Consider the following 13,737-nt stretch of genomic DNA (forward strand, 5'->3'; position numbering starts at 1 on the left):
TCTGAGTAAGTTACGCTGGCTGTGGAGTCCCAACAGCACCCAGTACGTAACATCCTCCTCTTTCCTTTCTAGGGATAAAACCAGCATAATTCTAGGATATTCTTCCCTTCTCTTCTGTAGGATCAAGACCGAGAATTTAGGCAAAGGGCAGCTATGCTGAGGAAGAAACTATCTTTTCTTCTGTAGTTATATGTTCACACCGAACAAGGCATTAATGCACAGACAAAACCATTCACTGAATTCAACAACTCTTTCTAGGAAATACATTCAAGCTATACATTGATTATATTTAAAGCAGAGCTGATGCTTAAGTGACAGCTGTATGGGGATTTTCAGGATCTCAAATATGGACAGAGATTTAAATCTTGCTTAAATTTCATTTCAAGCATCTAAGGCAGTTTTCCCTTTTAAAAATCTGGATCTTTATTCCCTCAGCTTCCACGCAGGTCCTCAGGTGGCTAACCACGTTATGAATACTACCAGTGTTAGGAATATTTGATTCAACAAATATGCATTTCAAAACCATTTCCTGTTGGTGCTGTTAGAACAGCCCTTAACAATCCAGTTAGCTTTAAGAGTTCAGTGGGATTGGACATGTGAAAAAGGTGAGGTAGAGACCTGATGTCCTTCATGCAAAGAAACTGCAACCCTACATGATATATTGGCCCAGGAAAAATCCAAAGCTCTTCCCAGACACCCTAGTCATGTGATAAGGCTATTCTGCAGTGCTTTTTTATTTCTTCCTGCAAACATTGCTGTCTTTCTGATCAGACAGCATCTGAGACAGATGAGGGGAAAAAAAGGGCAGGGGGAGACTCTCTAGTCTGGTAATTAGGGCAGCATTTAAATGATGGGTCAGCTGTGTTCTGGTCCCTGCCTCAATGAATGCTTAATTAATTCTACAAAGTGGAATGGCACCAGGAGGAGAAATTAAGCATTGTGCATCTCTCTCCTCTTATTTTGTGGCAGCCAGGGAAATCTCTTGAGGGATGGAAGCATGGGTACAAATCCTCTCAAGCAAGGCAAGGGATTAAGCCTGGTAATCCAACATGCTTCCATGAATGCTTTAACCACAGGCTGCTGCCTAAAAGCAAGATCACAGCTTCATTTTGCTGAACAAGACTTTTATCACCCATTGTCAAAATTACTTAGCAAGTCTGTGTCTAGTTCACAAGTTGTTTCAAGACTATCAAAGTCACACTTTTTAGAAAACAGAATACTCTCTCTGCCTCTTTCTCCCGATCTCAGCAGATCCTATTCAATACCTGCCTGCACAGATTTCCTGTTTGATGTTGGCTATTTCTCATTACCCGGCCCATCCAAAGTTCACTGCTTCCTAAATCTAAGTGAAAATAAGTGTTATCTCTGTTCTACTTGTGCAAACACCTGCAGATTCAAGATGTACTTATGTAAGCAGGGCCAACAACTGGCATTAACCATTTAAAATTAGGCGCAGCTCTTGCAAAAGACATGGAACGGCTTCATTTGAGGTTATAAATCCTTGGTTTGTTACTGATTTAATAAACTATTCCTCAGACAAAAGAAAAGAAGCAAAAAGGAGTAGCTGAGAGAAAACTTTTGCCAACAAAATCTCAAGGCGTACAATAGGACAAAGCCAGTGCAAGGAGCCCAGTAAACTATTTTCTGAAAAGCAGGAATTGAGCAAAAGAAAAATAAGCCATGGAGATATATATAATGTGGCTCCTGGAGATCTGCCTGAAGAAGCAGGAGCACCCACAGAAGTGCCTGTCTAAAAATTCTGTTCAATCGATGCCTTGTTTCTGTTCTCTAAATTAGCATTGGTTTAGTTTTAGAATGATTTTATGGTCATTGTTGTCTCTGAAATGCTGAAAAGCCCAGACAATAAATTCTTCTTCTACCTATGCAGTAAGCATATAGATACTGAATAAGATGCAACGTGCAGTATATATATCCTATAACCAGAGGCAAGTCTGTATGTGGAAAAATCAGTTATCTGCACCCTGAGCAAATACAAGATTGAAGCCTGAAATATGTGGAAACAGGAGAGAAACAGTGGGAGAAGAGATAGGGAGCTTCCTTCTGCTTTGTGAAGGAAGTCCTTGCACAGATTAACAACATGTAAAAATTACTGTATTTGCAAGTTTCAGTTGACTCAGATCTTAAACTGAGCACATCAAAGCAGGTACTGACTCTTATTATAGATAGACTAAATCTTTAGTGAACAGTACATGACAGCCTCTGGTGGTCTCTATAGCATTACAGTAATAGAATATAGGCATCTATACCAACTGCAGGTACACCTCTTTGCAGGAATGAAATGCATCTACAAAAACTGAGAACAGAGTGAAATATAAAAATCTAGGGACTTCGAGAGATAAAGTGTTCTAACTTCTGATATTTGCATATTATATGAACATTTAAAACACGAGAACACAGTTTTTAAGCACTACTGTGTCTATGCATTAATAGATCTGTGTTATGCCACTATTTTTAGTACCCTCTTTAAGTTATATTTCTCCGATAGTTACATGCCACGGTTTATACCCCAATATTGAACAATATCTTGCAATGCTTCTATCAGGGTGTTTAGCTGCATCAAAATAAGGCATCTTATGTTTGTAAAATAAGCTCGTAAGAATTTAATGTGTATGGAAATTATTCCCATCAGTTTGTTATTGGTCTTTTTTTATTTGTTGTTATTAGTCTTGTGATTTTTATGAATTTTAGAAAATCAGTTATCCTTCTATTCACTCAAATTTAATCAGACAGGAAAAAATTTAAAACAATGTTCTTTTTATAGGACAGAATGTTGGCTATTTTATCCTTCTGTGGTTTGTTTCCATAAACCCCAATGAAGGAAAGTAATATTATTTTATAAAATTTTATAAAAATAAGTTTCTAATTAAATTTATAAATAATTTATTAATATTTAGGGGGTTTAATAATTATAATCTCTTGGTGCTCTCAAGCCTTCATATGAGATAACCTAATAAAATATAATTTATCTCCTTGGAAAGTCTTTTTGAAGTTTTTAGTAGTTTTCCCTTCCTTTAGGCTTTCAGTCGAGCTGAACTGAACATGCTTTTTTTGTTGGTAGCTTCCTCTCTTGCTTAGCAGCACTATTGATGATTTCAACAGGGCTGCCAGCACAGCCCTGGGAACAGGGGTTGTTGCTTAATTTGTGCAGTGGAGCACAGACATTTTTTCCATCACATGGTACGTAAACCAGCACTGTTGAGGAGTAAGATGGTAGCTACAGAAGTAAAAACTTTAGCACATTTCTTATCACTTGGAAATAATGAGAGACTCAAGTCTGCTCTTCTAGACAAGGTGCAACTAGGAATGTTCTGTGCTACCCATGTATATAGTCGTATTTTCCTACATATGCAGCAAATTCTTCATGCTAAATAGCTGACACAGCTCTACATAAAATTATAGAGAGGGATGCTGCTGGAAGTCCCCATACGAGACATGTCAGTAAGACTGATAGAAATGTCAACATACTTCTGGTAAGAAGCATTAGGTGATACTGCTAACAGTGATAACGTTGTCAAGGCAACAATATTTATTTCTTTTTCAGCATCACTGCTCTAGTCCTCTCCCTAACCATTCCTTACTTTTCATAGCAATATCTCTCACCACTTCAAGTGGTGATCACGTGCCAGAGCCACACTCTTCAAACACACTGGAGCAGTGCATGGAGCCACCCAAGCTCTGAAGTTTGACATCAGTGCTTTACACTTCACATATTCCTCCTTTCCTGCATTGGTCAAAGTAGACTATTGTGTTGCCGAATTGATCAAGGTATCTTGCTAATGAACTGACCTTTCCCCTTTCTCTTATACTTTCTTTCAGTTTTGCTCCTTTTCCTTGATATTAATTCTCTGGAAATTATCACTAATTAGTGTCATGAGGCCTCTTTGGACAGGTAAATCATCAAAACTCTTGACTAACTTCAGAGCTGCCTACATTTTTACCAGTGGTCTCTCTGACGAATGTAAACTTCTGTTCTGTGCAGAGCCAGAATTGCCTCAGCATTGTTCTTGTTTCACATTCAACTGCAACCCTCAAAGTTGAGGATTTTCTTCTTTTTGTAATCCTCAGGGTCAACCCAGCAGTGTACATCTACAGGAACAGGCTTTTATTAAAACATGGAAGAAGCTTCCTCTGATGGGTGTGTGGGCTCAGTTCTCTCTATGACAAAAGAAGATTCACATTTTTGGGCTTCCAGAAAAGCCCTTTAGCCACTCAGGTGAGGGCTACTCAGAGTGGCAACAGTGGCATTCTCCATCCCTTCTTTATGTTAAAGCTGGGCCACCCTTGGAAAAAAAGAGTTAAAGACTGGGTGAGAGGCAGCAGAGCAAAAGTTTATGTATTAAATAATCATTTGATAAGACAGAGATGTCTTCAGCTGAGAGCCTAGAGCCTTTGCCATTAGGACACTGCGCTGTGAATCTCAAGCGGCACTTCTTTAGCTCAGTGGCACCTGGAAGTAGGACGACATTAAGAAATGTCCTGTTTCAATTTCTTAGTGGTTTCTTTGGACATTTCTCCACTCAGAGTTACAGAATGGCTGAGGATGGAAAGGACCGCTGGAGGTCACCTGGTCAAGTCCCCCCTGCTCAGAGTCACCTAGTGCTGGCTACCCAGGATTTGTCCAGATGGCTTTCAAGTATCTCCAAGGCAGGAGACTCCACAGCCTCTCTGTGCAACCCGTGCCAGCGCTCAGTCACCCCCACAGTAATGATATTCAGAGGGAATCTCCTGTGTTTCAGTTAGTGCCCATTGCCCCTGCTCCTGTCACTGGGCTCCACCACTGAGAAGAGCCTGGCTCTGTCCCCTTTCCACCCCACCCCCACCTTAGGGTATTTAAAGATACTGATGAGATCCCCCTTGAGCCTTTTCTTCCCTCGGCTGAACAGTCCCAGCTCTCTCAGCCTCTCCTCACAGGAGAGATGCTCCAGTCCCTTCATCATCCCCACGTTCTCCAGCATGTCCGTGTCCCTCTTATACTGAGGAGCTCAGAACTGGACCCAGCGCTCCAGGTGTGGCCTCACCAGTGCCCAGCAGAGGGGAAGCATCACTGAGCATGCCAAGAGCTGTGAATTTAATCCTTGTGGTGAGTGTGCGAGGGCTGGCTGTGGTGCTGTACGCGAGTGAGAGGCTACACACAGCGATCACGTGCCGAAGAGACAGGCATTGCTATCGAAGCAGCGAGTCTGTTTTGTGCATCTGTTCTCCCATCTTAACCGAACTCTTTCTGAAGCTACTAATATCTTAATTCTTCTGGTCTTTGCCACAATCATTCTGAGTTTTTATTTTCTTTTTCCTGTTTCCCTCCGTACTCTTTACAGGGCTTTATGGAAAGGAAACGTACATCAGTGTCAAGAAGAAAGGAAGTAGCTGGAGCTGACTACAGTAGATCAGGAACAACACACATATATTATATAAAGATTGTGATTTCCGAAGATGCTTTTGTGAATGGAAGTCAAACATGCGCTGACCTTTTTTGCTGTTACATCACTCAGAAAACACATCTGCTGGGCCGTCTGCAATCATCACAAAGGGGGTTTGTTACGTTTTTTAAACAAAGACAATAGAATGTACTTTTTCCTTAACCTCATCTAGAAATGTTTTGCCTGGAAATATTCCTAATAATTTGGCCTGGAGCAAACACTAAATACACAATATTTCAGACTGATAACTGTGCAGAAGTTAATCACACTGTAAACAAGTTCCCAACACAGGAGGTGTCAAAACCTTTATGATCTGCATCACTAGCATTCCTATATCTAACAGCATTTAATGCATTAGCTATTTCACAGTTCCCCAAACTAGTCTTCTCACCCATATAAAACTAAGGATTATCACGGATAATTATTAGGGCTCCTATTTTTAAGATTAATGTGTTAGCTGACCTACATCCTAGTCTTTCAGTGACATTTTCACAGAGTGCCATGTTAGCTCACATTTAAGAACTGAGTAGACTTTTACGATATCAGCGCCTCATTGACTTTGCTTTTAATTTATGTTCAAATACATTCAAGCTCCAGTACTTTTTAAATTATAAGCAAAAATACACAGATACAGAAGTGTTGCAGTAAAACATGACTACCTGCCATAAAGTCTAACCATGCGCCTTCAGCTCTGCCACTAACAAGGCACGTGTTCCTCAGTTTACTATACATACTTAGCTTCCATTTTAAATTACTTCAAGACAGTATGCTGTCGATCTGACAAAGTTATCCTATGAATAAAATCAGAAGGGAGTACTTGCTGTTTCTTAAAAAGCTGAATATTTACATGCATTCAGCCATCTGAAAACATCACGAGAAATTAGAGCTATTGAACATGGAATGACAGAAGTCATGGTTCTTTGGCTACATGCATAAAGGCATCGAGCTTCAGCCACGGAACTGATCCAACTGCACTTCTGACCATAGAGGAAGAAACAAGAATCCCAATTCTAGTAGAGAGGGAAAGGTGGATTTTCATCCTAGAAGAAAGATTACCCCTTTTCATTCATGGAGTCGCAACAGGCTGCACAACCATTTGTGCATCCCTCAGCATTTGTCCTTCTCAGGCTTCAAATCAAGATGCCTCATAATGCAATGACCATATTTCATCTTCATTTTTAAATTTTTCCTTAATCTCCTCTATGCCCATAGCCCATAACCCAAGTTGAAGTGCACGGCTGGAAAGTAACCCCTCTGCAGAACAGACTGTGACCCTGATGAACTGCACAAAGCTCTTGGGAGGCTGCATCCCCCCTCCCTCCTGTTTCACCACTGGGATTCCTTTGTTTGGTAAAATAGGTCAGTGCTCATAAAAACACCCCCCCAGGGCCGACTGCCTCACATGACCACAGCAGCCAACTATAAGGAATACAAACGCTGACATGGGAGCAGCTGATTTACACAACTTTCATGAAGCATGGAGAACTGAAAGAGAACACACAGACCAAACTGTAAGGACTGTAAGATGAGTCGGGGGGGGGGGGAAGTGTATTCCCCATCTCAGAGCTTCAGCAACCCTGAAATAGACTGCAACAGGCTCTACAAATACCTAAGAGGGGTCTCATGAGTAAGTCTTATGAGGAGCGGCTGAGGGAGCTGGGGTTGTTCAGCCTGGAGAAGAGGAGGCTGAGGGGAGACCTTCTCGCTCTCTACAACTACCTGAAAGGAGGGGGTAGAGAGTCAGGGGTCGGTCTCTTCTCCCAAGTCACAGGTGACAGGACAAGAGGAAATGGCCTCAAGTTGTGCCAGGGGAGGCTCAGATTGGATATTAGGAAAAATTTTTACACTGAAAGGGTTCTTAATCATTGGAATGGGCTGCCCAGGGAAGTGGTTGAGGCACCATCCCTGGAGGCGTCCAAAAGACAGGTTGACATAGTGCTTAGTGACACAGTTTAGTTATGGGTTTTTTTTTAATCAGAGTTAGGTTGATGGTTGGACTAGATGATCTTAAAAGTCCCTTCCAACCTGGACAATTCTATGATTCTGCGATTTTATAACTTCATGGAACTGGTGTCTTCAAAGAAAGACAAACAGGGGACACTATGATGCTGGTCAATACAACACAACCTCCAGCTCTTAACGTCATTCAGTTTGGCTAGCAGCTCTGCCCTGTCCTTAATACCCTCTGCTGACACGCAACTCATGCATCCTTCTTTACCTATACTGCCAAGGGTGCCACTCATGCTTTTGAAGCGGTCTCTTTTGTAAGAAGTTGAGTACTTTTTTTCCAAGGGAACTGAAATCCAATGTCTGGCTTCGGATCAGAGAGGACAGCTCAACAGGAAACCCACTGGGCTGAAGATGACAATTGGTGAAAGGAAATCTCTTTCCCATCACTTTTTTTCAGATTCTTTGTTGCTTGGAAAAAAAAAATAATAAGGCATCCTGTACCTTTCCCAAACTAAGTCTTTGTATGATCTAACATGGCACACAGAACTTGTTCCAATATTCAAGACACTGAGCTTGGCTCCTCAGTTAGAAGCCAGCAGGATTTAGTAGCTGAGGTGTAGTGCCACACAAACCCAACTGCACTACTTACTGGGCCCATCTCATTAGAGAAGTATGACAACCATCGTTATGAAGCTCACACTAATAAGGTACGGCAGATCTCTGCTGATTAGATGTCTCTGTGCTAACATCTCACTTAAAAACTCAGGCTTCAAACTTTGAGTAAAGCCTCACCAATTTTGAACTACATTTACTAGAGAGAGAGAGAGAGAGAGAGAGAGATGTAATACTGCAGAGAAGTTAGTGAGACGAGCTGGAAATACACAGAGAAGCACCCAAACCAGCTCTGGAGAAGACTGTTCTGGTTCAGAACTATTACCTGGGATTCTTGTTTACTCAAATTACTTTAGCCAATTACTTTGCTAGATACAAAACAACCAACTGTGATGCTAATGGAAAAAGGAATCCTATTGTGAAATACATATGAAATATGTAGGAAAGACCTCGTATCTGCAGAGTAAAAATGGAGTTGTCATTTCAAAAGAGATACGCAGGAATCCCTACCAGTGGGGAATTTTTGTCTTTCACAAACTTCAGTACCAGGTAGTTTTGTGGAGCTGGCATCATGCTGTGCTAAATGCAGGATACCGCTGTTATCACATAAACCTCTGGACTCTTCTAACACTAAAGACCTTAGGGTTTAAGCTAAGGGGCACAAATCAATTTTCATATGTATCGTATGGTAAAAGAGGGAAGAATATCAAATTATCTACTATCCTTCAAAAAGAGAAAACAAAGTGTGAAAAGTTTTTTTCACAAGTACTGAAAAGCGTAGTAACCTTAGTTCAGCAGTTTTACAGAGGATTTTCTGACAATATAGCAGTGGAAAACTATTTCTGCCAAAATATACTGACATGCAAGTTCCTCAGGATGTTATCATATCATATCACTACATTACCTTCTGCTTTTGTGTAGATTGAGATGTTTCCATTTACCAAGCCAGCAAACAAGTATTGAGACATGTATGTTAAGCTCATAACAGTTGATTTCTCAGGAGTGAAGAAGTGTTGAAGACGAATTTTCTTTGAGCCTTGGCAACTTTTGTAAACAGAAATACTATGAAAAGAAGCAAGAAAAAATAATCCTGTAAAAACACATTTTATTAAGGTCTTATTAGAATATGCACAAGAGGATTAAAACAAAATATTGGGGGGGAGGGATGTTTATCATTCCATTCATAGGAAGACAATTATAGAAAGGAGTCTATGTAGCTTTTTTGCAATTACTTAATATTGACATATGACAACACTTTTCATATTATCTTGTCTAGAGAAACATTTTTTCAACAGAGACATAATAAAAAATTCTGCTCAATGTCCTTATTATGAGTCTATCCAAAACTTTCTATTAGTAAAATAAATAAATAAAAGGATTAAGTATTACCTAGAGAACTAGGAAAAAAGAAGAAAAACTCACTTAAAATTCCCACCATTCCTACAGAGGATTATCATGGGTGTGTTAAGAATATTGAATAATCATTTGTAATTAACGGTACTTCGCAAGCAAAGATAATCAGGACAATTAGGTGTTGGAATTTCTGGAAACATAGCATTTTCCTTGTAAAATTTTTTTTCTCCTTCATTTATACTGGTTAGAAACCCCTTCAAAAATCACGTGGTGACATACTTATGCCCTCACCAGCTATAACAAGATCTGTTTGCTTTCTGACCTGTAAGTTCAAAAACGTAGCGTTGTTCTTCAATCTAAACCAAGTGATGACTCAGTAAGGTCAACAGTTCAAACAGAGCAAAAGAATTCATGTTAATAGTAAACAGGAATATTATTTATTTGCATGACAAGTCCTGCGCAATATCATAGTGTAGAAGGTTAATGGGTTCCTCATTTAACACTTCATCATTCTGAAAACTTTCCAATGCCTAGAGATTATGTTGTAACATTACAAAAGTCATATTTATATTTTTCAGACATGATGTATGAAGAATTAATCCTCTGTCTTCAAAAATACACATTATTTTAATTTAAAATACTATATAGTATATTTTAATATCATGCAGAGTGGGTTTTTTCCTTGATTTAGGTAGAAAGGGTAAGGTGGGGCCACTGGATATTCAGGGATACTTCCAAGAAAATGTTTTCTTTTTAAAAAAAGTATCTCACACAATTTTGCTATAGAATAGTAAGCCTAAGGAATAAATCATAGAGAGTATATTAAAAACGAGAATCACCTTCCTTCTTCCATGCCAAGGCAAATAGTAGGCACATTGGAAGCTTTTGCAAGAACATTTTCAGAGTTGAGAGCCTTGTTTTGCTCTTTCTGTTTCTCCTCCTCGGGTATGTAGACCATGCAGAGAATCCGCGATTCCACGTTGAAGCACTCAATAACCTTGGGGCCGGAGCTTTGAAATGAGACTATTGCAATCTGGCCCATCTGATTAGTACAACTGCCAATCTGAATTGGGAAGGGGAAAGTAAAAAAAAAAAAAAAAAAAAAAAAAAAAAAAAAAAAGACAAAGACTGACACACGTCTCCAGGAAGACCAGCATTAATGAAAGGAATGACTGGAGAGCGTGTGTCAAGTTATATATGTGAATATGAGTTTTCATGCAGTAAGACATAATCAAGAAAATAAGTCAGCACAAATACAAGAGATGTCAAAACACATACTCAAAATTCCCTTGGATACTCACAAAAACAGTTCTTTCCTTTTTGAATATTATTGCCTATTGTGACATCTGACTCATATGTATAAACATACTGTAATACAATTACACAAAGTATCTGTAAAATACATTATTTTAATAACCGGTAGCCTAAGCTATCTCAGACTCTTTAAAACAGACAATATAGCTGAGGCCTCTCCTTTGCACAGTAACAGGTCTACAAAGAGATGCTCTGTCCCAACAGAAAGATGGATTATTAATATATAGTCCTTTTTGTAAGCTTGTTGATACAGGATCCTAAACTTTTCCCTGATCCAGAACTAAATATCATCAATACGTCCACAAATCTGTGTGCTTTAGGGATCTGGGAAAAGGAAAAAAAAATATCTTTCAAACAGTAATAAGTGTTTTTATACAGTGACTCTTTATGTTTAAATGTAATGAAAAAAACATAGCAAAGAGACAAAAAGAACATTTTGTGGCAGTAAAAAGATTTTATTGGCATATATTTGTGATGACCGTTTATTCATAGCAAAGACAAAAAGAAATTATATGGGGCACCTTGAAAAAGAGCACTGACAAAAGTTATTCCTAACTTCTATGTTTAGTTCACAAGGATTCCCTTAGAATTTCAATATTGTAGTAACAAGCTTGTGAAATCATTAACTTTTTTTTTTTTTTGTAAAGTGTTAGCTATCTCACTTTTTCTGCTAGAATATCTGAATATTTGAGGTCACAGCAATATGCCAGAACAGTTTGGGTTTTGGTGGTTTTTTTTTTCCTATGTACAGAATTAAACAGATTATTTACAGCTAAAACATTTTTAAAATATGGAAAGAGACAGTAGGACAGTGTGAGCTCATGTGGGTTTTAGCAGCCCTCATTATAAATTAGCACATAACTCACTTCTGAATGTGCTCAGCACTTTGGAATTTGTTTTGTGTCACACTAACAAATCACACACAGCCAAGTGACACCCTACTGAGAACAGCAAAATCCCATGGACAAAACTACTAGCTAGCCTTTGTAGAAATCCATTGCAAAACAAACAAACGAAAAAACCACCAAAACAGAATTTATTTCAAATCCATATGTTGGCGAGAGTCACAAAAAACAATGCAAAGAAATAGGAGACAACCCCCTTTTTAGTTTTTGAAGGTTACACTTACCCAAAGAAAGCCATGTTCCATGGCGCAGGAATCTGCCTCTGTTTCACCAGGGAGGTACGGCTCAGGATTGTAAGCAGCACATTCAATCTTCAAAGAAGAAGAGAGCAGTTACCACATTAAAGAGATACCTCTCTTTCTGTCTAATTTTGCCTGTAATTAACTAAAGCTTTTAAGGATATCAAAGACTCACAGAAGGCAAGAAGCCAGTTTAGTCCGTCCAGCTCCCTGTGGGCAGGGTCACCTGCACGTGTGTTGCTCCTGACACGTTCCTTATCGACTCTTACAGACATCAGAAGCCAAAGGCTACAAATTCTCTACCTGATCTGCCCAAAATGCTTCATGACCCTTGCGTTACTCCTGATACCCAACCTGACCTCATCCTTGCTGTAATCGTGAGCCTGTTACTTCTCATTTCAGCCACCAGGTACCTCCTTCCCTTCTGTAGTGCTTCTTTTACATATAAGGCCGATATATGCTGTGACCCTGCCTGAGTCTCCTCTTCATTAGTCTAAATTGATATTACGACTTAATTAATAAAATTCAAAAATCTTTAAAATAATTCTATTTTGTTTAATTCTTGTTTTTAAAATTCTTTATCATTATGACTTTTCAAACTGGCATCTCTCCAGTAGACAGATCAGCTCCATATACTTGAGAGTGCAGAACTTTCTCACCTGAACACGGTATTATAGCAGGGCTTTTAGCAGCACTACACCATGATAACCTCTTCAGAAGCCTTTTTGTACACATCTCATTGATTATTTGCTCTTTGTAACAATATTATATTCTAAACCAATCCTTAGCTTGCTGGCCTATTAAAAACTACTTTTAGAGACTTTCTACTCAACCACTTCCTCAATCTCTTTATTTCCTTGCACTTCCTTGCAAAGCTCTTTTATTTCTGCCTGAGCATACCATGTGTCTGTCCTACTCACTGCCATCCCCTTTTTTCCCCCATCAAATTATTTCTCCAGATGCTTTACTCATTTTGAATGCTAATGTCATCATCCATAATGCTCCTAACTCCTAACTTCACATCATCATGAATTTACTGTCAGTAAATTAATAACCATAGTCATGATTTTATCATGCAGGCCATTTAAGAAAAATCTGAAAGCTACACCATCCCAACTCTGAAAAATCATTTAAGCACCAAGGCTCTGAAAACAGGCATTTTTATGAGCAGTTATGAATTTCTATTTTCCCTAATTTCCCAAATATCCATGGCAGAGCTTTCTGAAGCTTTGTAAACACTTTAAGTATATACAAGCAATTCATAATTGTGTAGAGAATAAAAAGGTTTCTGATGAGGTGTGATACTACATTTTTAGACAAGATTCTCTATAATTCATGTTAGTGTTCTTGTCTCACACATCAATGTCATTGCAATTATACTGCAATACTACAAACAATTTGGTTAGTATTAACTTAGACAAATTCGCCATAACCTGGCAACACCACCTCCCAACAGTGAAAAATTTAAAAAAAACAAAAAAAAAAAAAGGAAATGAGCAAGCATTAAGTTAGAGTTCTAAATTCCCAGTTTTCTTAATTTTCAAAAGTGCAAAGAACTTCACAAATCTCCCTGACATCAACAGGCATCACCAAGTGATTAGCAGTAGTAAAAATAATCTTCCGTACTCACCAAAGCAATTCTCTATAAGGATAAAAGATAGAAACCAATAGATGAGGAAAAAAAAAAAGAAAAAAAAAAAAAAAAGAGCTATCTAAGCCAGTCTTATCACGTCTTATTTAACACATGCTGAAGCTACCAACTTGAAATGGTGATTTACAGGGGCTGTGACAGCTAAATACATCACCAGTGAAAGAAAAGACAGCCTGCACACTGGATACTTCTGGGGCTGCTTGTTACATCTCTGTGTTTCTTTGCATCTTAGTCAACCCCAATGGTGTTTTTCCGTGGTTAAACCTCAGTAGTTT

At 38.8% G+C, this 13,737-nt stretch overlaps 1 protein-coding gene across 2 annotated transcripts in view; it reads right to left on the reverse strand.

The window, feature by feature from the left end:
• Positions 1-13,737, reverse strand: part of ARHGEF10 (Rho guanine nucleotide exchange factor 10) — a 104,159-nt gene that overhangs the window by 19,819 nt on the left and 70,603 nt on the right. For both annotated transcript variants that reach the window (XM_014948989.1, XM_014948990.1), the window contains 3 exons: positions 11,797-11,883; positions 10,193-10,416; positions 8,905-9,062 (listed from right to left, as the gene is read on the reverse strand). In XM_014948989.1, coding sequence (XP_014804475.1) covers positions 8,905-9,062; positions 10,193-10,416; positions 11,797-11,883 — 469 coding nt within the window. The remainder of the gene's footprint in view (positions 1-8,904; positions 9,063-10,192; positions 10,417-11,796; positions 11,884-13,737) is intronic.

Source organism: Calidris pugnax, unplaced genomic scaffold (genome assembly GCF_001431845.1).
Source record: "Calidris pugnax isolate Ruff unplaced genomic scaffold, ASM143184v1 scaffold141, whole genome shotgun sequence".
NCBI lineage: Eukaryota > Metazoa > Chordata > Aves > Charadriiformes > Scolopacidae > Calidris > Calidris pugnax.